The sequence below is a fragment of the Larimichthys crocea genome, chromosome XIII (assembly GCF_000972845.2).
Source record: "Larimichthys crocea isolate SSNF chromosome XIII, L_crocea_2.0, whole genome shotgun sequence".
NCBI lineage: Eukaryota > Metazoa > Chordata > Actinopteri > Sciaenidae > Larimichthys > Larimichthys crocea.
In genome coordinates, this window is record NC_040023.1 from 8,474,563 (window position 1) to 8,497,099 (window position 22,537).

Sequence of the window (22,537 nt, forward strand, 5' to 3'; positions counted from 1 at the left end):
ACTAACTGATGAAGGGAATCGATGCTGCACAAATACATTTGGGTAATTAGTGTCTAATCAATAAAAAAAACCGTATTGCTGCTAAATGTTTTGATTTGAAATGGAGGTAAACAACCAGTGATGGACATTTTTCTTTCCTTTTGTACCATAAAAAAAAAAAAAAAAAAAAAAAATCAAGTCATAATTAGTTTGAGCATTTGCTTAAAATAATACTTAAGTATTTCATCTGTTGTAAAGCCACATTCAAAATAGTCCTCAATGTATTCACAATCCATTTCTGATTAGACAAATTCACACAAAGAGCTGATTTTGAGGAAAAAAACTTCTAAATTTTGAGGAAAAAAGTCAGCATTTTGAGAGAAACGTCAGAATTTTACGGAAAAAACATTTGAGTTTTAAAGAAAAAATCTCAGATTTTTGAGAAAAAACGTCAGAATTTTTCTGAAAAAAAAAACATCAGAATCTTAAGGGAAAAAGTCAGATTTTTGGGGCATAATTTAGCTCAATTGGTAGAGCATCTGTCCCATGTACAAAGGCTCAGCAGCGGCCCAGGATTCAAATCCAACCAAAAAAGTTGGAATTTTGAGGGGGAAAAGTCTTAATTTTAACGAAAAAAACGTCAGAATTTTAAGAAAAAAAGTCAAAACAAAAAAAAAAAGTCAGAATTTCAAGGGGGAAAAAGTCGGAATTTTAAAGAAAAAAGTCAGAATTTTAAGGGGGAAAAGTCAGAATTTTAAGAAAAAAAAGTCAGAATTTTTAGGAAAAAAGTCAGTTTTTCAGGTGGTGTTTAGCTCAGTGGGTAGAGCATCTGCCCCATGTACAAAGGCTCAGCACTGGGCCAGGGTTCAAATCCAACCAGAAAGTTAGAATTTTGAGGGGAAAAAAAGTCTTAATTCTAAGGAAAAAAACGTCAGAATTTTAGGAAAAGAGGTCTAAATTTTGAGGGAAACAAGTCAGAATTTTACGGAAAAAATATTTGAGTTTTAAAGAAAAAACATCAGATTTATGAGAAAAACAGTCAGAATTTTGAGGGAAAAAATCAGAATTTTAAGAAAAAAAGTCAGAATTTTAAGAAAAAAAGTCAGAATTTTAAGAAAAAATGTCAGAATTTTGAGGGCAAAAACATCAGATTTTTTAGAAAAAAACATCAGATTTTTAAGAAAAAAACGTCAGATTTTTTCAGAAAAGAACATCAGAATTTTAAGAAAAAAAGTCAGAATTTTGAGGGAAAAAAATCAGAAATTTAAGAAAAAAAAGTCAGAATTTTTAAGAAAAAAACTTACAATTTTGAGAGAAAAAGTCATCATTTTAAGAAAAAATGTCAGAATTTTGAGGGGGAAAAGTCCTAATTCTAAGGAAAAAAACATCTAAATTTTAAGAAAAAAAGTCTAAATTTTGAGGGAAACAAGTCAGAATTTTACGGAAAAAACTTTTGAGTTTTAAAGAAAAAACATCAGATTTTTTAGAAAAAAAACATCCGATTTTTAAGAAAAAAACGTCAGAATTTTTAGGAAAAAAACTTAAAATTTTGAGGGAAAAAGTCCTAATTCTAAGGAAAAAAACATCAGAATTTCAAGAAAAAAAGCCAAATTTTTTTGAGGGGAAAAAAGTAAGAATTTTAAGAAAAAAAAGTCAGAATTCTAAGGAAAAAAACACCAGAATTCTAAGAAAAAAAGTCTAAATTTTTAGGGGAAACAAGTCCAAATTTTACGGAAAAAACTTTTGAGTTTTAAAGAAAAAACATCAGATTTTAAAGAAAAAAACGTCAGAATCTTAAGAAAAAAAGTCAGTTCTTTCAGGTGTTGTTTAGCTCAGTTGGTAGAGCATCTGCCCCATGTACAAAGGCTCAGGAGCGGACCAGGGTTCAAATCCAACCAGAAAGTTGGAAATTTGAGGGGAAAAAAAGTTTTAATTCTAAGGAAAAAAACATCAGAATTTTAACAAAAAAGGTCTAAATTTTGAGAGAAAAAAAATCAGAATTTTATGGAGAAAACATTTGAGTTTTGAAGAAAAAACATCAGATTCTTTAGAAAAAAATGTCAGATTTTTTCAAAAAAGAACGTCAGAATTTTAAGAAAAAAAGTCAGAATTTTAAGAAAAAAGGTCAGAATTTTGAGGGAAAAAAATCAGAATTTTAAGGAAAAAAAAGTCAGAATTTGTAGGAAAAAAACCTTAAATGTTGAGGGAAAAAGTCATCATTTTAAGAAAAAATGTGATAATTTTGAGGGGAAAAATACCTAATTCTAAGGAAAAAAACATCAGAATTTTAAGAAAAAAAGTCAAAATTTTGAGGGAAACAAGTCCGAATTTTACGGAAAAAACTTTTGAGTTTTAAAGAAAAAACATCAGATTTTTTAGAAAAAAACATCCGATTTTTAAGAAAAAAAAGTCAGAATTTTTAGGAAAAAAACTTACAATTTTGAGAGAAAAAGTCATCATTTTAAGAAAAAATGTGAGAATTTTGAGGGGAAAAAGTCCTAATTCTAAGGAAAAAAACATCAAAATTTTAAGAAAAAAAGTCTACATTTTGAGGGAAACAAGTCAGAATTTTACGGAAAAAACTTTTGAGTTTTAAAGAAAAAACATCAGATTTTTTAGAAAAAAAACATCCGATTTTTAAGAAAAAAACGTCAGAATTTTTAGGAAAAAAACTTAAAATTTTGAGGGAAAAAGTCCTAATTCTAAGGAAAAAAACATCAGAATTTCAAGAAAAAAAGCCAAATTTTTTTGAGGGGAAAAAAGTAAGAATTTTAAGAAAAAAAAGTCAGAATTCTAAGGAAAAAAACACCAGAATTCTAAGAAAAAAAGTCTAAATTTTTAGGGGAAACAAGTCCAAATTTTACGGAAAAAACGTTTGAGTTTTAAAGAAAAAACATCAGAATTTTTAGAAAAAAACATCAGATTTTAAAGAAAAAAACGTCAGAATCTTAAGAAAAAACATCAGATTTTAAAGAAAAAAACGTCAGAATCTTAAGAAAAAAAGTCAGTTCTTTCAGGTGTTGTTTAGCTCAGTTGGTAGAGCATCTGCCCCATGTACAAAGGCTCAGCAGTGGACCAGGGTTCAAATCCAACCAGAAAGTTGGAAATTTGAGGGGAAAAAAAGTTTTAATTCTAAGGAAAAAAACATCAGAATTTTAACAAAAGTTTTAATTCTAAGGAAAAAAACATCAGAATTTTAACAAGGTCTACATTTTGAGGGAAACAAGTCAGAATTTTATGGAAATTTTTTTGAGTTTTAAAGAAAAAAAATCTGATTTTTGAGAAAAAAAGAAGAAGAAAGAAGAAAGAAGAAGAAGAAAGGTCAGAATTGAGGGGGAAAAAGTCAGTCAATTCTAACACTTTTTTTTTTATTCTGACTTTTTTTCCCCTCGAAATTCTGACCTTTTTTTTATAAAATCTTTGACTTTTTTTCTTAGAATTCTGATGTTTTTTTCTTTAGAATTCTGACTTTTTTTCCTCAAAGTTCTGACTTTTTTTCTTAAAATTCTTACTTTTTTTCCCCTCAAAATTTATTCGCTTTTTTCTTAGAATTTTGGCTTTTTTTCTGAAAAAATCTGACGTTTTTTTCTTAAAATTCTGACATTTTTTCTTAAAATGATGTTTTTCCCCTCAAAATTCTGACATCTTCCTTCAAAAATCTGACTTTTTTTCTCATAAATCTGATGTTTTTTCTTTAAAACTCAAAGAATTCTGACTTTTTTTCCTCAAAGTTCTTACTTTTTTCCCCTCAAAAATTTTTGGCTTTTTTTCTTAAAATTCTGATGTTTTTTTCCTTAGAATTAGGACTTTTTTCCCTCAAAATTTTGACATTTTTTCTTAAAATTCTGACTTTTTTCCCCTCAAAATTCTGACTTTTTTCTTAAAAATCTGATGTTTTTTCTTTAAAACTCAGATTTTTTTTCCATAAAATTCTGACTTGTTTCCCTCAAAATTGAGACCTTTTTTCTTAAAATTCTGACGTTTTTCCCCTCAAAATTGAGACCTTTTTTCTTAAAATTCTGACTTTTTTTCTTAAAATTCTGACGTTCTTTTCTGAAAAAATCTGGCGTTTTTTTCGTAAAAATCTGATGTTTTTTTCTAAAAAATCTGATGTTTTTTCTTTAAAACTCAAAAGTTTTCTCCGTAAAATTCGGACTTGTTTCCCTCAAAATTTAGACTTTTTTTCTTAAAATTCTGATGTTTTTTCCCTTAGAATTAGGACTTTTTCCCCTCAAAATTCTGACTTTTTTCTTAAAATGATGACTTTTCCCTCAAAATTTTTTGTTTTTTCCTACAAATTCTGACTTTTTTTCCTTAAACTTCAGATTTTTTTCCCTCAAAATTCTGACCTTTTTTCTTAAAATGATGACTTTTTTTCTTAAAACTCTGACGTTCTGTTTTGAAAAAATCTGACATTTTCTGATGTTTCTTCTTCAAAACTCAAATGTTTTCTCCATAAAATTCTGACTTTTTTCTTAAAATTCTGACGTCCTTTTCTGAGAAAATCTGGCGTTTTTTTCTTAAAAAACTGATGTTTTTTTCTAAAAAATCTGATGTTTTTTCTTTAAAACTCAAAAGTTTAAAATGATGACTTTTTCCCTCAAAATTTTAAGTTTTTTTCCTACAAATTCTGACTTTTTTTTCTTAAACTTCTGATTTTTTCCCCTCAAAATTCTGACCTTTTTTCTTAAAATTCTGACTTTTTTTCTTAAAATTCTGACGTTCTTTTTTGAAAAAATCTGACATTTTTTTCTAAAGAATCTGATGTTTTTTCTTCAAAACTCAAATGTTTTCTCCATAAAATTCTGATTTTTTTTCTCTCAAAATTCTGACCTTTTTTCTTAAAATTCTGACGTTTTTCCCCTCAAAATTCGGACCTTTTTTCTTAAAATTATAACCTTTTCCCTCAAAATTCTGATTTTTTTCCCCTCAAAATTCGGACCTTTTTTTATTCAAATTCTAACTTTTTCCCCTCAAAATTCTGACTTCTTTTTTTTTATTCTGACTTTTTTTCCCCTCAAAAAATCTGACCTTTTTTAAAAAAATTTTGAAACAGATTTTTGAGAAGAAAACGTCATATTTTTGAGAAAAAAACGTCATATTTTTAAGGAAAAAACCGTCAGAAATCCAACCAAAAAGTCGGAATTTTGAGGGAAAAAAGTCTTAATTCTAAGGAAAAAAACGTTAGAATTTTAAGAAAAAATGTCAAAAATTTTAAGAAAAAAGGTCAGAATTTTGAGGGAAAAAAGTCAGAATTTTAAGGAAAAAAGGCAGAATTTTGAGGGAAAAAGTCATAATTTTGAAAAAAAAAACGTCAGATTTTTTCAGAAAAAAACCTCAGATTTTTTCAGAAAAAACCCTCAGAATTTTAATAAAAAAGGTCAGAATTTTCAGGGGAAAAAAAGTCAGAATTTTAAAAAAAGGTCCGAATTTTGAGGAAAAAATGTCAGAATTTTAATAAAAAAGGTCTGAATTTTGAGGGGAAAAAAAGTCAGAATTTTGAGGGAAAAAGTTCAGAATTTTGAGGGGAAAAAGTTAGAATTTTACGGAGAAAACATTTGAGTTTTGAAGAAAAAACATCAGATTTTTGAGAAAAAAAGTCATTTTTTTCAGGTGTTCTTTAGCTCAGTTGGTAGAGCATCTGCCCCATGTACGAAGGCTCAGCAGCAGCCTAGGGTTCAAATCCAACCTGTGGCCCTCCGCTTCATGTTGTTCCCCATCTCTCTCTGCCAATTTTGGCGGATTTGAGCACTGGGTTGCCGTGGCAAGGACTAAGCCTTTGAACATGGGTTGGATGCTCTACAAACTGAGCTAACCAACGATCAGTGACTTGTTTGATTTATTTGATTATTTTTTTACTGGCAGAAATGGGCTTCCATAGCTTCCATATCCTTGGCTAGAAACATGTAAAAAATGTACTTAAGTAAAAAGTAAATGTACTGTTAAACCACACTTTTATATTATGGTTGATCCAGGTTGTGTCTTTAACTCTTTAATATCTAGTGCAGGAGAAAGAAGCATTTAGGATTTAAACTTAAGTAAAACTACAAACTACTACAAGTATCGGCATCGAAATATGCTCAAAGTACTAAAAGTACCCCTCAGAATGATCCATGTCAGAGATATATGATTATTGAAATATATAACACTTTAATGTTTCAGCTAGTAAAGGTACTTTATGTACTGTTGAGTATCTTAATTTGTAAAAATACTTAAATTATTTTTTGAGGTCTCAGACTGTGTGTTGTCTGCACAGCAATGAAAAGAGACGCTGGGAGAAAATTGCATAAATTGTAGTACAAGAACCTCAAAAGGGTCTTAAAGGTGGGTTTAGTTTTGTTTGTACCCATGATGCCTCATATCTGATCCACATGTGCCATGAAAAATCTTAAAATGCTAAAAGGAGGCTTGAGATGTCAAATGTTGTGCAGTAAAATGTAAAACATTTCCATTTGATATGTAAAGTCTCAGTTTAAAGTCGCCAATCCAGTAGAAGGAAGATGCTCTCACAGTAAACTTTCTTTCTTTCTTTCTTTCTTTCTGCTGCTGCTGTAAACAAACTCACACACATCAGACACTCTTTCAAATGTTTTATTCTGTGCAACTTTTCATTCAGCTCTGCACACTGTGACCGAGGAGAACAAACGTTAAAGACCTCACGAAAACAAGAAAAACTTTAAATCACCACGAATATCTGCACCCAGAAACATTCATCAGACGAGCCCATACTTCTGCGCTCTCCAGCATCTATTCCACGAGGTCTTTAAATCATTTCTTTTCCTTTCACACACACTCCATTTATTTGTTTTCTCTCCACAGATGTTATTTACAGTCTGATAATATAGATCTCAACAGTTCCGGTAAAGCAGCTTCTGTACAGTTTGATGAGGTGAGTGATTCTTTGTCTATTTTGCCTTTATTGTACACTTGCAGTTATGTTGATATTAAAAGGGAACAATTTGACATTTTTAATTTTAGTCCATTTCTTCTCCGAGTACCAGGAACTATCTGTAAAAAGTGTAAAATAACAGTATAGTATGCAGAGAGCAGCATTTTCAGGTGTTAGAAACGTGTTCAGCGAAGAAAACCACAGGACTAAAACTGAAAATGTTCCTGATTTTCTGTGGTGAACATGGCAGGTTACTGAGTAAGCAGACATTCATTTAATCAGAGATGTGTTTGACGAGGTGAACTGTGACGCGTTCTTTACAGCAGGTCGACAAACGGAGAGAAAAACTGGCACAAAACCAAAGTAGAAAAACTCAAAACTCCTTCGTCATGGCTTCTATCCCACACGTATGTACACGTCCTGAAACAGGAGAATAAAAGGAAACTTTCCCTCCTCTTTAATCATCGCTGCAGCTTCATTTACTCTGAAACAAATACTGAAAGATAACTATGATGATACTAAGATGTCTAATTCAGGTCACAGCGATAACGATGACGCTAAAACTAAAAGACGGTATAAATAAAATAAATTTACATCATAAGAACATGAAGCTTACAGCATTTTTTAGTTCAGCATTGTACAGCCAGCCTTATTATTTACATTAGATACAATATTTAGCCTTTACAAACTGTACATTTAAGGAACAAATATGTCTTAAAATACACTTTAGTAAAAGAAAAAACTAAATAAAATGCCCTTAAACGCCTAAAAAATGTCGATCAAACAAATCAGTAGCAGAAGAAATATGTCACGTGGTTTCATTACACGTCGATGATGGTTGGCACATAAATGACACCTTCCCTTTTTAAATTCAGCTGAGAGACTAAAATTCCCCAAACTAAATCTACGAAGGACCGTTGTGAAAGATTCAGTGGCATTTTCACAGAGGACCAGCGGCATCTGCAGATATAAAAGTCTCATTCTAAGGTAATAAAAACATAATGATTCTTATTTTTAGGTGGTTATACACTAATTAAAACAAAGTTAGGAATATTCTAGATTACATTTGTCATATTCTGTAAATAGAGCCACTTAAATCTGACACACTGGACCTTTAAATTATGACTTTAATGATTAACTAAACTTTAAAGGATCTGTCAAGGATGGAAACAACAAGTTTTCGATTTAAAGAAAATGAAACAGCAGTAATGTAGATATTAAGTTTGCAGTTTTTAAATGTTGCTCCTGAAATGTATTTTTGAGACAGATTTTAGAATGAAAAAATTCACAGATTACCGATAAGGTGGCAGAATATTTAAGTTAAATATCTTTTAACATGTTAAATAATTTAACGTGTACATCATTTAGAGCTCCTCACTCTCTGCACTCTGTGCTGCTCGTCACAGTTCACTCTGCTGGATGAACTTCACAGTGACGCCAATAAATTACCATTTTTTTAAAAGCAAGATATACAGTCAAAAAACGTATTGGTGCATGTTGGGTAACATATACACCAATGAATGTATCAGTCGGGCTCTATTTGCTTGTTTTAGTGTTAGAAAACAGAATTTTTTAACTATTAGTCCAACAGAAATTATTTTCATTTTTCTACCTTTGTCTTGACCTTTTATAGAAAATGGTTTGCAATGAAAAGAATCATTTGTTAAAGCCATACATCTGTCCTTTTTCTTTTTACAATCCATACAATAATTACAGTTTGCTTAAACGTCTCAGGCTTTGCTTTCAATTTCTAAATTATGAATCCAAAACAGCCTGTGTTTGCTACAATATGATTAATATGGACAGTGTGGTCAGGATTTTAGACACCAAAAGAATCTTTGTAAACACTTTTAGATTATATTAATTCATTTAATTGTTCTGCTGTTATTTCTTCCAGGTTTATTCACCAACGTGACGGTTTGAATCAGTAGTTGTGGGTACGCGTTCTGTGATTTTAGCCTCTCAGCTCGTTTCTTTTGACTAATTTGTCGAGGGCTGATGAAGAATAACTAAAAAAAGAGTAAAGATTGCAGAAAAAAAAAACTTTTACACAGTATCAGAAATAAAATACTGTTTTCCCTCATTTTATTTTAACTTCATTTTAAACCTGAAAAGTCCATCACATGTAATTTGTCATTCGATTGTTAAAATATGAAATTTCTGGAGACAATCTTGACGTTGCCTTTTCTCCTCAACGGCAGCTACGGCCTCGAGATTCAGAAATCTGAGGTGGATTTACCAAGTACCTAATTTAAAAAAAACATTCTTTAAATTAATTCTGGTTAATTAAAGATGCAGGTTTTGGTAAAGCACAAATAAATCATTTAATATCAGGACAGAGAAGGTGTCATACTTCTCAAATGTTTATCAGTTTAAGGCAAGTCGGGCTTCGATAGAGAGAAATCTGTAAAATAGTTACTCTATATTTTTAGGAACTAAACTTTCTGCTCAACATTTTAAAGCTGCTGCGCACGACAGAGTTACAAATAAAAACACAAATACAGATTAAAAACATGCCTGTCACCATAATAAATAAGAAATTAATCAGTAAAACTGTCTCTCACTGTTTGTTTTGTGCAAACTCTCTTTGTGCATTACATTTCTCTGTGCGCGTGAAGCTGCAGCTGTAAGGCGTCACTACAGAATCTGTGCAAATAATCCTGCACGAAAAACAGAAAAATAAAATCTTCATTTCATCAACAAACTAAATCAGTGCCATTTTGTTCTGTTTGACCTTCAGTGAGGTGCATGCACAGCTGATGACCACAGGAGGGCAGCAGTGACACTTCAAGTGAAGCATCAAGAGTCAAATCTTTCACCGACAACCTTGAAAATTATTATATTGATATTTTCTATAGAGGCTTTGCAAGCAGACTGATGGTTTTGTAAAGACGTTTCAAAGTCACGACTTTTGAAAAATCATCCGGCTGGCTTTTCAGAGAAGCTTAAAGATCAAGAAGACTTTTTACATCTGCTGGTTTTAAAAGAATTTCAAACCTTCAGGTCAAGAAAAAACTAATTTTAGATGTGTGGAAGCTTCGCACGACTTGATTTTGTTTTCTTGCTCTCGCCGAGCGTCGACGTCGCTTCACTTCAGAGGACCAGCAGTGTGTGTTTCAGCGTGTGTTAGGGTTTCCTCCACGCCAGCGGAGGGACGGCGGCGTTGGTTTCGTAGCAGGAGTCGCTGCTCTCGGAGTCGGCGGGCAGAGCCGGCTTTTTCCTCTCCTTCTCGTCGCTGTCCGAGTCGTCCACGGTGAGCGGGATGAGCGAGGTGGACTTCCTGTTGAAGGAGAGAGATTCATGAGCAAATGTTGGATTTCTGTGGATTTCCTTGTGTGTGTGTGTTTGTCACCTGTCTCCACTCTGTGTGATGAGTCTCCTGCAGGTCTCCATCTGGACGTCCAGCCCTCTTTTCATCGAACACATCTCCATGTACTCGTGAAGGTGGCGGTTCATGTCGCTCTTGGCTGTGGCGAGTTCCAGCTGACGAGGACAGAAAGCACAAATCCATGAACATCCATCGATCCTGCAACGACGACTTAAAATATAACGACTTGGGTTGTTGTTGATCTCATGTACGAAGGCTCAGTCCATGCTGCAGCGGCCCAGGGTTTGAATCCGACCTGCGGCCCTTTGCTGCATGTCGTTCCCCGGTCACTCTTCAGCTGTCTCTATCAAATAAAGCTTGAAAACAAGTGGGAACCAGTGACTCACCTCTATCTGGTCGATGGTTTCTTGGTATTCCTTCTCTCTGGACTTGAACAGACACTCTGTGTCTTTAATCACCTCCTCGATGGACTCCTCCTGCTGCTGCAGCTGGAGACGGTGAGAGTATGAGGGGGAGGAGAGACAGACAAAATAAAAACACTTAATTTACACGATCTGTGACGGTGAATTGGGCTGTTAGTTATCAATGTTTCTCTCATGAGAGCGACAAATGGTTGAACTTCAGACTGCATGCTACTTTAGAATAAGACAGCAGATATACAGAAACATCAAAATATAAACCAGAGAGCATGTCAGGAGTGGATGAAATAAGCAGGTTGGACAGACTCGAGCTGTCTGCGTCACACTGAAAAACAAAAGCATCGACCTGCTGCTGGGAAATGTCACAACGGCCTAAAAACAACTCGTCCACCGGGTCGGGTCAGCAAAGTGGGGCAAAGTAAAACTGACCCCCTGACGCCTGTGTGAAAATAAACCTGCACCGAGCTCCAACATGAGCTGAGTACACTGGAGGTCAACTTCAGTATAATATTGTATCTGAATTTCAATTTTCATCTTTCTTTAATGAATATTCTGGGTTTTATGGAGCCGTACCTCGCCCTGTGTTTCCACTCCCAGTGGATATCCGGGGAAATCTTCCCAGAGAAGAAGAGTTTCTTCTGTTTCCTCCCAGGCCAGACTGTCACAGTCATCCTCGAACTCACACTCCCTCCTGAAACAAACACACACACACGTCAGCTACACGTATGAACATCAGCGAGTTCAAACATCATCGTCTAGAAACACCTACAGCTGATTCAGCATCCTCTGCATCTGCTCGTTGATCTGATTGGCCGAGGTGCTGCACGACTCCTCGTCCTTAGCCCCGCCTCCCTCGCTCTCGGACATGCTCAGTTCGTCCCCGTCGCCGCCGCCCTTCGCCGACTGCCCGCTCTGTTTCCGAGCCCGGCCGTTCAGCGTGGTGGGGGGCGTGGCCACCTGCTGAGAGGAGACGTGTTTTCTTAAAGCGACGGTTGATGCTGATGATGATGATGATGCTGTGGACGTCCATCGTCACAAACATACCTGGAACATGTTAATCATGTCCTCACAGTTCCTCTGCTGGGCGACGTCGCAGAGGCGGGCGGTGATGTCGATGCGGCGGCAGATATCCATGTCCACCTTCATGGCCTTCTCCTGGATCTTCGTGTCCAGATCGGACAGGTTCTGATGGAGACATGGAAAGGATTCTTATTTTTTATTTATTATTTAATAATCTGTTTAGTCATGCTTACTGTCATGACTCAGGTTTCTGGTCAGCTTTGTTCTGGTTCTTCAGAGCAGACTCACGTTGCTGACGAGTCCTTTAAAGAGAACGAGTTCAGCCTTCAGCTGCTTGACCCGCAGAGCCAGCTCGTCCTGACACACCTCGCTCTCCTGCAGGTCCTGAAACACACACACAGTATGAAGCTGTGGCCTCAGTATTAGAGGATTTGTGCAAACACTCAGATTAGATGTGGTGGTTTGAGCTCAAATGAAAATATGAAGATTGTGCACCAACATGACTTTGCAGAAGAAACTCAGCAGGCCGTTAAATGTTAAATAATTTAACATATTCATCAACCACATCTTACTGACACTGCTGAGAGCCGTGCTGCTTGCCATCTTTATTGGAAATCAGTTTGCTGGACAGACTTTGCAGTGACACCGATATTTTTTATGCAGCATTTACCGGAAACAAACTGTTTTCATATCAGCGCATGTTCAATAGAACGTATACAGCAATCTGCAATACATCAGTCTGATTATAAATTTATGATTTTACCATCAGAGGGTTCGTATATTTCATCCTCCAGATTATTTTCAGACGCCTGGTCGCCTTTAATCACCACATGAAATTCATATTGGGATCAGAGTTTGCTACAGATGACTTTGCACTCTCTTATATACAACTTTCTTCATGTAGCATTTCAAAATAAAGCCTGTTGCTTCCTGTCACAAAAAGCACATGGTGTTGATCATTTAAAAATAAGAAATGAGTTTAGAAGAACAAAACTATTTTCTTCATGGACTTGAAGAAAACTGAAGTTGAAACTTTACCTCCTCCAGTTCAGCCACTTTCTCCTGAAGGTCCATCCTGGCCGTGTACTCTTCCTCCCATCTATAACACAGAAGGTATGAGAGTAGTTATGCACATTAATCAGCACTTTGAAGCATAAAACAAAGACGATCACAAAAAAACACACTAAACTCTTTTAGTCAAACAAAAACAATCTGAGCAGCTTTAACGTCTGCCCTCATGTGAACGATGAGTTGTGATCTTCTTCTCTGCAGCTTTAAGGAGAAACCCACCATGGACACCTGACTGACCTCCACTCTGCAGCATCACCACGAGTGTTACTCAGCGAGCGTTACATAAGAAGACGGAGGCCGAGCTCACACTGCAGGACTACAAGCCGTCTGAAATGCATCTTTGAATGAAGTCGAAGAAGAACAGTGTTTTCTCTCTCCATAGGAATTCCAATAACTCTTTGTTCTGTTTTTAAAACCTCTATAACTCGAGATCATTTCTATGAACAATGAGGCCAGGAATGATTGTGACGGATTGCAACAAACACTTTTGAGATGCTCAGTGTGGATCAGACGCATCATGGCTGATACCCGATACTCGACTAAATGAGGTTATGCAGCGTTCCAGACAAACCGGAGCATGAAAGTGAAAATGAACAACGTCCTGGTACAATGAAACGACACTCAAAGTCCAAAGAGTTCCTATTTGCAAACTCCATGAATCCATCGACCTCGACATCATGAAGAATCAGTCAGTCAGAGGTATGATGTATAGCAGTGAATGGAATATTTAGATACTTTTCCAAGTCTAGAAGAGTCGTTAAATAAAATGTAACGTTGGCTGTTGCCTGTTTGTCCTCCTGTCTTGTTTACATTGTTTAGAGGAAGAAACATTCCAGTCAGACTCTGGAACGTTTGGACGTCTCCAAGATGGAAAGTTCGACCATCTTTGACTGGAACGCAGGACCGACACCGGTCCAGCATGTTGAATTACTTACTATGGTGAAGCCCTGACTTTTCCAACCCTTTGCAATAAGTGACCAGATTCCTGACAGTCTTTTTTTTTAATTTGAGCTTAGGATCTGAAATCAGTACAGTATTAACATCCTTTCCTCTCCACTCAGGCCAAAGCTCCACGTGATCGATCTCTTGTGTTTCCTGCAGCTCCTCCTGCTGGTTTCAAACGCTCTGTAACAGTTTGCTCATCTGGATTTTGACTGAATTTAATTGATTTTCTGAGCTGCTGCTCCACTGAAACTATGACTTCATGTCACTGACCTCATATCAGATCAGGATAACTTCCACCTTGAGAGTTCAAGTACAGGTCACATGTAAGGTTGCATGAATCGAGTGAGATGTGACGCCGTTCAGATTTGAGATATTTATACAGCTGAACATCGTTTTCATTTGAGATTAATCTGTTAATTTAATTTTTATTTTTAGCATTAATTGATTAGTCGTGTGGTCCATAAACTGCCAAAAATGTTGATCAAAGTTTCCCAAAGCGACATACTCAAACGTCTTGTTTTATCCACAACCTGAAGATATTCAGTGAACTGTCATCAAGGACTAAAAGAAACAGAAAATATTCAAATTTGAAAATCTCAAAACCAGAAAATTTTTACATTTTCTTCTTAAAAACTGACTAAAAACGACACATCAGTTATCAAAACACTCGAAAACTAATCAATTAAAAGCCCTAAAGCCTCGTTACAACCTTCTTCAGCTGATTATACACTTATGAAAACAGAGTTATGAAAATTAAATTCCAATACGCTGATGTCCTTGTTGCTCTGACCTGTTTGTCAGTCTCAACACGTGGCTCTGCAGTGAAGCTGCTGGGTGTCATTGAGCGCGCACACACACACACACACACACACACACACACACACACACACAGTATGACCGACGATGACGCAGACGCCTGTGAAAAAGCATGATCTCTGGCATTTGTCACTTGAATAAGAGCGAGTTGCTGCACTGCACTCGTGAGCTGTGATGTCAGCAGACTTGGACGTCACGGAGACTGTGATGTCCTCTTTAGAGAAAACAGCCACTGTGACACTGCCTCCTGTTTTTAACTTTCTTTAAAAAGGTTCAGCGTTTTCGTTGGTGTACAATCACCTGAAAATAAGAATCATTATGTTTTTACCTCATAATGAGCCTGTCGTATCTACAAACAGCGCAGGTCCTCTTCCACAGAGTCCACTTTGTTTCTCGTTACACTTTTTCACTTTCTTTCCAAGAGTTGATGAGAAGGTCGATACCGTTCTCATGTTTGTGTGTTAAAGTATGGAGGCAGGAGGCAGTTAGCTCAGATTAATAAAGACTGGAAAGTAAAAAAAAAACACTTGCCAACACCTCTGAAGTTTGTTAATTCATTTCTCATCTGATGTAGTTTCACAGGGAGTTACCGTTACACCTCCTGGCTCTAGCTTTGTGATCAGTGAAGCTTTAGACCAATGTGAATAAAAGTATTTTCCCGAAATATCAAAAATGTTTTCTTCTTTCAGCTTTTTCATCCTGTGATTCACCGTCCTTCTCCTTCTCCCTCCCTCTCTCTCATTCACAGTCTAAGTCGCTCAACAGCAGCCTCTCTCTCCCTCAAACCAAAAGGAAACTTCTATGTGTCACTATTTTATTTTGCAGCATAGACCGCGAGCCAGAGACAGAAAGAGAAACTGGTTACATAATAAAAAAAAAGTCAGAACACAACTGGGAGAGAGTATCATAGCATCATCCACAAACTCCACCTGGATAGTCTCAGTTTCAGAGACATTTCAGGCTGACTGTGGAGCAGTTTGATCTCCGAAAGTTGAACTGCTTCGCCACAGGTCACTGCATTTTATTTCAGCACCCTGTGGAACATCACTGCAGCCTGAACACGCCACACGCCAGTACTGCAATACTGGATTTGCTCTGAATCAGGCCTCACGAAGCAACATATCTATTACTATCTATTACTGCTATGAGAGTTTGGAAAGTTGTAAGATTTATTACATGTCTAACTGTGAATGATCTTGAAGAGCGCCATCTCATCGAGGGTGGGAGGAGGTAAAACGGAGCATGTGGGCAGGAATTCATCATTCTCGTTCAACAAGAAATAGTTTTTCTGGTTTAGTGTGGAGGCACACGGAGATCTGACCTCCCCCAGCATTCCCACACCTTCTTAAGCATCAAATTCAAGTCCATCCATCCTTTTTTCAACCTCTTATCTGGGATTGGGTTGCATTGGCAGCAGATTGAACAGGGTGTTCCAGACGCTATGTTGTGAGTTCTGGGTCTTCCCCGGGGTCTCCTACCAGTTGGACAAACAGATATCAGTGTTGGACCTCACTGGTGGCTGAATCTAATCCCTGCAGAAGGTCCAATCGGATCTGAGAGGAGAGTTGTGGTTTGTGGAATCACACACGGGTGCATGTTTAACTGTCCACATATTTTTGGCCATGGTAACGTGTTTATCAGGGGGTTGGGGTGTGGTTTTTGGGGGATGAAGACGATGTTGATGATGATGTCAGCGCCTGCCTGACGCTGCAGAGCCTCACATGGGACAGAGAGGAGGGGGTGAAATGAGTCAGGCAGAGGGACAGAGATGGATGAGGAGTCAACAGGGACAATTTAAAAAGAGGAGAGGAGAGGAGAGGGAGAAATGTGAGGAGCGATGCAGATATGCAGAGCGAGAGATAAAAGAGAGACACAGAGGGAGGCAGAGGGTAAAAGATAAAATGGAGACGATGGCAGACTGGGTGACATCACTGCTGGCGGTCACAGGCCAGTGCTGCATTGCAGGTACCAGGACGAGGAGGAAGAGGAGGAGGAAGAAAGAGAATTAAGAGGAGCAGGACAGAGAAAAACAACTCCTCGTGTTAAGCTTTTCCCCAGACACCTCCTCCCTTCAGACTGCCTGCCCTCCCTGCAGCAAACATTCACAGTCACAGTCAAATTAACTTACTTACTGGACGATGTTTGAGTTCTGGGAAGTATTTTTCCATTCGAAAGTTTTCTTTAAATAACATCCTCAACACAGAAACACACAAGCTACAATCAGGGGTAGCGAGGTCACGTCCACAGCATTAGAAAGCACAACTGTTAACGGAGTAAATAAAACTACAAAAATAAAAGTAATTCTGGCTACAGCCCTGTCTAGAAACCAAGCAGCAACCTCGGCAAAGTGTCAAAAACTGCAGTTCCTCAAACGTCCACTTGAGGCTGGCTCCAGAAGTGAGTCAGTCTCCATAAGTCCCCATGTTCAAATGTCCAACTTCACAGCAGAAATAAACATGTTTACAGCCTGGTACAAAAAACAGTTTTGGTCTCTGTAGCTAATTTTGAGAATTAAGAGCGTGGCCGCTTTGATTGACAGGTGGATGCTGTTACAGGTGACTTGTTTGAGCAACCAGGCGTCATTCAACCCGCCTCAGATCAACTCACAGTCCACGTCTTTGCCGATGTTTAGATCAGTCGGGAGGCAGCAGAGGCAGAGACTGCCACAGTGAGTGACGTCACGGATATGGTGTCCATTCTTTATACTGTCAGTGATAGAAACGTGGGATGTCTGGACCCTGGAGTCTCAGCTGCTATTCCTACAGAGTAAAGAACCCTGACTGCCAACAGATTTAAACTGCTGAATATTTCTAATCAGGTTTCAATTAAATGTGCAGTAAGCTGACATCTCTGCTTTCATGTGCCACTGACTTCAGAAATCAAAGAACACAGCTGTTCATCTTTAGAAGAGTTTCATGCCATCCGAGACTTAAACCATGAGTCACCTAACATTATCTGTGAATGGGACTTTTACCGAGACACACCTGAATAATTAACCTCCTCCTCCTCCTGCTGTGGTACTTTATGCTGACCTCATGCGAAAGAAAAACTACAGCATCTTTCTTGTCCCGGTGTTTAGTTCACAAATTGTACTCAAAGCACATTTGACATTCATCCAAGCAACAACCGCAGTTCCTCAAACATGTTCAAATGTCCAACTTCACAGCAGAAATAAACATGTTTACAGCCTGGTACAAAAAACTGTTTTGGTCTCTGTAGCTAATTTCCCCGTTCATGACAACTGTACTGAGGGTGAATTTATATACAACTCACCTGTTCACATTATATTAAGGCTTAAAGTTATGCAGGATTAAGAGCACTGATGTTTTGACTGACAGGTGGATGCTGTTACAGGTGACTTGTTTGAGCACCCAAACGCTTTTTTCCATTTTGGGGTTCAGTATCTTGCTCAAAGACACTTCAACTGGACTGGGGGGAGCCAGGAATTGAACCTGTGACCCTTCCATTACTGAGCCTGAAATAAAAACTACCAACATCAAAATCAAAAAGGTTTTTCAGGTTTCATCCATCCTTCAAACTGCCTTCATGTTCATAGCTGACAGATGATAAGCACGGCAGCACGCAGGTCAAAGTCTGAGCCGTCGCTGTCGATAAGTCGTCCTGCTCCTTCTCGGATCGATGTGACTGAAGGTTGGTCCTGCCTGCCTCAGCAGGCTGAAGCACAAAGCAGTGAGGTCAGTGCTTATAAGCATAAAGCAGCCGGGGGGGGTTAATGTGTGTCAGTAAGTGTCAGACAGGCTGTGATGAAAATGACACAAGTACCATTTCTTCATGTCATGCACCGAGTCATCTATTGCTGCTGTGCACAACAATGATGTCTGGCTTGCTTTCATGTAAGATCAGACTCATTAGAAGGTGACGGAGGATTCAGAACCTACAAGTGTTTTTAGGTTGATAGAGTCCAATTTATTTATTTCTTAAATCATTTGTTAAAATTAAGAACAACCGCCGACTTTAAAGCTCGAAATCTGTGTGTTACCGTCGGCTTGTTTGAGCAGCCAGGTATCACTCAGCCCAGGTGGACACTCCGCATCTTTGTCAACTTTTAAACGAGCCGTGAGGTGAAAGAGGCAACACTCTTCAGAAACCTGAGTGGGTGATGTCACGGATACAACATCCATGTCTTTACACTGTCTGTAGTTTTATCGTTGATACTTTACAGACTTTGTAACAAGTTTATTTTGGAGTTGCTACGGACAGCGTCCAAAGAACTGGTGGTCAACTTCCCAAAATGGATGGAAACTGTTGAGCCTTGTCCAATATTTTAGTGAGTACAGTACTGAGCAGAAGAAATAACTCAATATATTGATTAATATGTAGCCTCTAACACAGATGAACGCCTGTCCAAGGTTTTCCAGGCATTATTATAATGGATCTTGTTCTTCGGAGTCTCTTTGTACAAAATAATCTGCCAAATGAATATCAGGTAATGTAAAACAAATCTTGCCATTAAGCTGTCCCAGTTCATTGATTGGTCTGCCCCCAGTGACCCAACACAAGCAGAGACGTTAAGGAGAGCTCTACCTCAGCATTAACTGCATCACGCTGCAAAAAATCCTTATGGGGTGACAAAAATCAAATGATTCAGTGTCATGCTGAAGCTTTTAGGAGAGATCAATGACCTCATGTGCCAAAATACACTGTGCTGGAGCTCTGAGGGGCTGAGGCTGGCGCTCAGCTGGCAAATGAGAATCCATTTACAATAAACCAAGAAGGCCAAAGCCATGATCCGAGTGTAAACAGCCCTTACCTTCTCTTGTACTCGTCTCTTTCTCTCTTCACCTTGGCCAGCACGTTGTACAGGGCCCTGATCTCAGGTGTGATGGTGTCAATCTGGACCCCGACACCGTCCGGGTGCGTCCAGGAGACTCCGGGGCCCGTGACGCACGACTCCCTCCCGGTGCCAAACCGGCGTGTGTGGTTGAAGGACCAGATCGTTCCGGGGAGGAAGCGCGGGGGAGGAGGGGGGATGTTGTTGGTGTTCGTCCCAGCGTGTGAGGCGTATTTCTCGTTGATGTTGGTGATTGTTCGGGATGGGTCGGTGGGACTCAGCGCAGGACTGATGGAGAAACCGGACGTGGTGAGGTTGGAGTTTGAATCCGTGGTGATCGGGTTGAGGTTGTTGGCCTGCAGGTATTTGTTGTCAAACAGAGGAGGAGGGTTCAGGGTTGGAGAGAGGAGGCCGCCGGGGAGGTAGGCCGGGTTGTTGGCGTTGATGAGCGGGATGAGGCCCGGTCTGGATGGAATGGGCCCAATAAACCCAGTCTGGACCCCCATCTCTTTGGTCAGCGGCTTCTGGTGTCCATCCCCTCCGCAGTTCCCCTCCAGAGCCTGCTGCAGCTGCTTCTCCAGCACCTTATTCCTGCGCTCCAGTTCGTGCACTTTGGCCAAAAAGCAGCGGAAGCGCAGGTTCAGAGTCTTCAGGACGCTGATGTTGGATCCCAGGTCGTTGCGCAGCGCCGTGGCGGCCGGTGGTACGCGGTGCAGGGGGCTGCTCAGGTGCAAGTAGGCGAGGCCCGACGGTGGCAGGGCGCCCAGGTCCAGCCCGGACAACCCATCAGGCCCGAACCCACCGTGATCCCCAAGGAAGTATCCAGGATCTGGGATGGCGGAGTCGACTTGGCCTGTCATCTGATGGTGCTGCTGCTGCTGCGGGGCCAGGAAACCGCTCTCCCCCAGGACCGGATTCATGCTCGAGTAGGAAAATCTGAAGTGCTCGAAATCCGGCATGAACCCAGACTTCTATATGTTCAACTCTGCGGGTCTAAAAATCAGATTATCGCCCCGAACACCAGAATCAGGCCCAGCAGCAGCCTCAGCCTCGTTCCTCCTCCTCCTCCTCCTCCTCCTCCTCTGATGATGATCACCTTTACGCAGAGCTGTGTGTGCTAAAGTCAGATAATGCGGTTTAAAGAGGACGCTTTAAGGGCCTTAAATGCAGCAAAACAACTGAATCCCACCTGGATATCACAGTAAACCGGAGCTGATGCGCTGTGAGGGAGAAAAACAACAAGGTGCCTCTGAACTCGCAGACACACAGCTGGCCCCTGCAGCAAAATCAGATCACCGAGTTTAACTTTTACGCAGGACTAATTTCCCGTCGATAGATCACAGTGGTGACGCGCAGGATTAATTTTTTTTTTATTCTAAGCGTTAGAATAAACCCGCACGGAGATATTTGACAGATTTAACGGAGATGCACGGTAGTCAGAGGAGACAACACTAACTTTGGCTCCAGCTAATGAGGTGAAATGAGTCCGAGCGGAGTGTCGAGCAGCGGTGCAGCACAGCTCAGGGATAAACACAAGTGCATGACTGCGGCTTTCACATACCGTACAGGCGGTAATAGAGGAGCACCGGGCAGTCCTGTCAGCGCTACCGTAGTGACCAGAGTAGAAGTGCACCTTTTTACGGTCTCCAAACTTTCTGGATTAAATGTTAGATTATTAAATGCGTTTTTATAATGATGAGTTCAACTGTCAGACAACAAGAATACATGGAAAATCTCACAAAAAACTTTTTCTAGAGTCCCAGTGCTCAGTCACAGCTGCTAACCAAGCTAATAGTGTGTGTGTGTGTGCGCTGCATGGCAGATTTACGGAAGCCCAAAGCAGTCAAAACATTTTATTGCCTCCATTTTATCTTGATAACAAGTTCATTTAATTAGTTTTTGCATATCATTATCTTGAAATAAAAACATCTTTCTTGAGATCTTGAGATAACCAAACTTTGTTTTCTTGAGATTAACGGCATAATTAATGAGATCTCGAGAAATCCAAAGGATGTTTATTAAATCTTTGCAAGGAAAATAAGTATATCATTTGCGTGTGATGGAAATCTCAGGCCTATCACGTTTCATTCATTAACTTGAGAATTAAATTTAGATTAATTCAAGATCTTGAGAAAACTATGACCTTATGTCGGTATAACAATATTTGTTATTTCAAGATGCTGACATAAATAACTGGAGATCTTGAAAGAACATATATTATGCTGTTATCATGAGAAAACAGGAAATAAAATGTATGAATGCACGGCTGCATAGGGCCTCTGTACGGAGAGAGAAAATGTCATTCGTAAATTTGTGAATGAAAATGTAAACCACATGTTTAGACTTTCTTAACCCTTTTCTCATAAATAATAAGAAGTGTGCATCAGCAGTTATTTTAATATTTTTTGGAGGGGAGAGAGGTCCCTGTTTAGAAAAACACTCTGTCCTCCATTTATACCCACTGCCTTTACTGGAGCTAATGTTGCAACATCTTCATTTTATTTTTGGCGTTTCTCCCAGAAACTAATATCATACTCTGCATTAAACTCAGTGACATTTGTCTGGGCACCCTGCCTAAAATTATGTTGAATGGCTCACAGTTTAAATTAAGTATTTTGACTAAATGCACCAATACAATACAGACTGATGACAAATTATAGTTATACTTTGTGTTTTTCTTACTATAACATCAAAATCTCTGCAGTGAAAAGGGTCTATTTATCTTAAATATTGAAATTCATGTGCTGTAGCAACATATTATTTAATCGAGTTGCCCGACATATAGCTTGCACCCTGGAATTGTTGTTTGCTGTTGGTAGTCCTAGGAGAGGAGGTCCTCTCTGGAGAGCTGGGACGCCCCTGATCTGGTAGGGACTTGTAGGACGTTAATGTTGATGTCATGGTGTGAAGTAGGTCTGTCTGGGAGGATTAGCCGTTCAGTTTTTGAGAGGTTCAGCTGGAGGTGGTTTGCCTTCCATCCACGTAGAGAGGCACTCAGACATCCATGCAAAGGCCGAGGGGTCGTCAGGTGGAAATGACAGAGCGTCATCTGCATCGCAGTGACACAAGAAGCCATTTAAGTGGATAATGGGACCCAGAAGGGGCCCCAGTACCGAGCCCTGGTGCACCCCTGCGGTGAGGGTATGTTGAACGAGCGAGGTAGGATTCGAAATCTCTGACTCTCTTGTAGTTTGAGGTCGTGGTAGATTGTTAGAGATAATTGAGAGAGACAAACGATTTCTATAAACTTATCCGGAGTGATATCCCTCTACACCTGC

The 22,537-nt window shown here is 38.8% G+C and overlaps 1 protein-coding gene across 2 annotated transcripts; it reads right to left on the reverse strand.

Annotated features, from left to right (window-relative positions):
* Window positions 1–6,556: 6,556 nt before the first annotated feature.
* On the reverse strand, window positions 6,557–21,073 carry iffo1a (intermediate filament family orphan 1a). Of its 2 annotated transcripts, none has more exons than XM_019253402.2 (9): window positions 19,239–21,073; window positions 12,674–12,734; window positions 11,924–12,019; window positions 11,660–11,800; window positions 11,385–11,572; window positions 11,189–11,306; window positions 10,583–10,684; window positions 10,221–10,351; window positions 6,557–10,148 (listed from the first exon to the last, which is right to left on the reverse strand). In XM_019253402.2, the coding sequence occupies exons 1-9, from the start codon at window positions 20,216–20,218 to the stop codon at window positions 9,995–9,997; spliced, it is 1,971 nt and encodes a 656-aa protein (XP_019108947.1). In that variant the 5' UTR covers window positions 20,219–21,073; the 3' UTR covers window positions 6,557–9,994. The 2 variants fall into 2 exon arrangements, with proteins under 2 accessions (XP_019108947.1, XP_019108936.1); XM_019253391.2 differs by having other exon boundaries at window positions 11,385–11,575; window positions 19,239–21,071.
* Window positions 21,074–22,537: the final 1,464 nt, after the last annotated feature.

Excerpts from the sequence above, each read along its gene's own strand:
- iffo1a (XM_019253391.2), bottom strand. The coding sequence starts at position 20,218 with ATGCCGGATTTCGAGCACTTCAGATTTTCCTACTCGAGCATGAATCCG. Across the intron at positions 12,735-19,238 it reads AGAGACGAGTACAAGAGAAG|ATGGGAGGAAGAGTACACGG; the intron begins GTAAGGGCTGTT and ends TCTGTGTTATAG. Across the intron at positions 10,149-10,220 it reads ATCACACAGAGTGGAGACAG|GAAGTCCACCTCGCTCATCC; the intron begins GTGACAAACACA and ends CTCCTTCAACAG.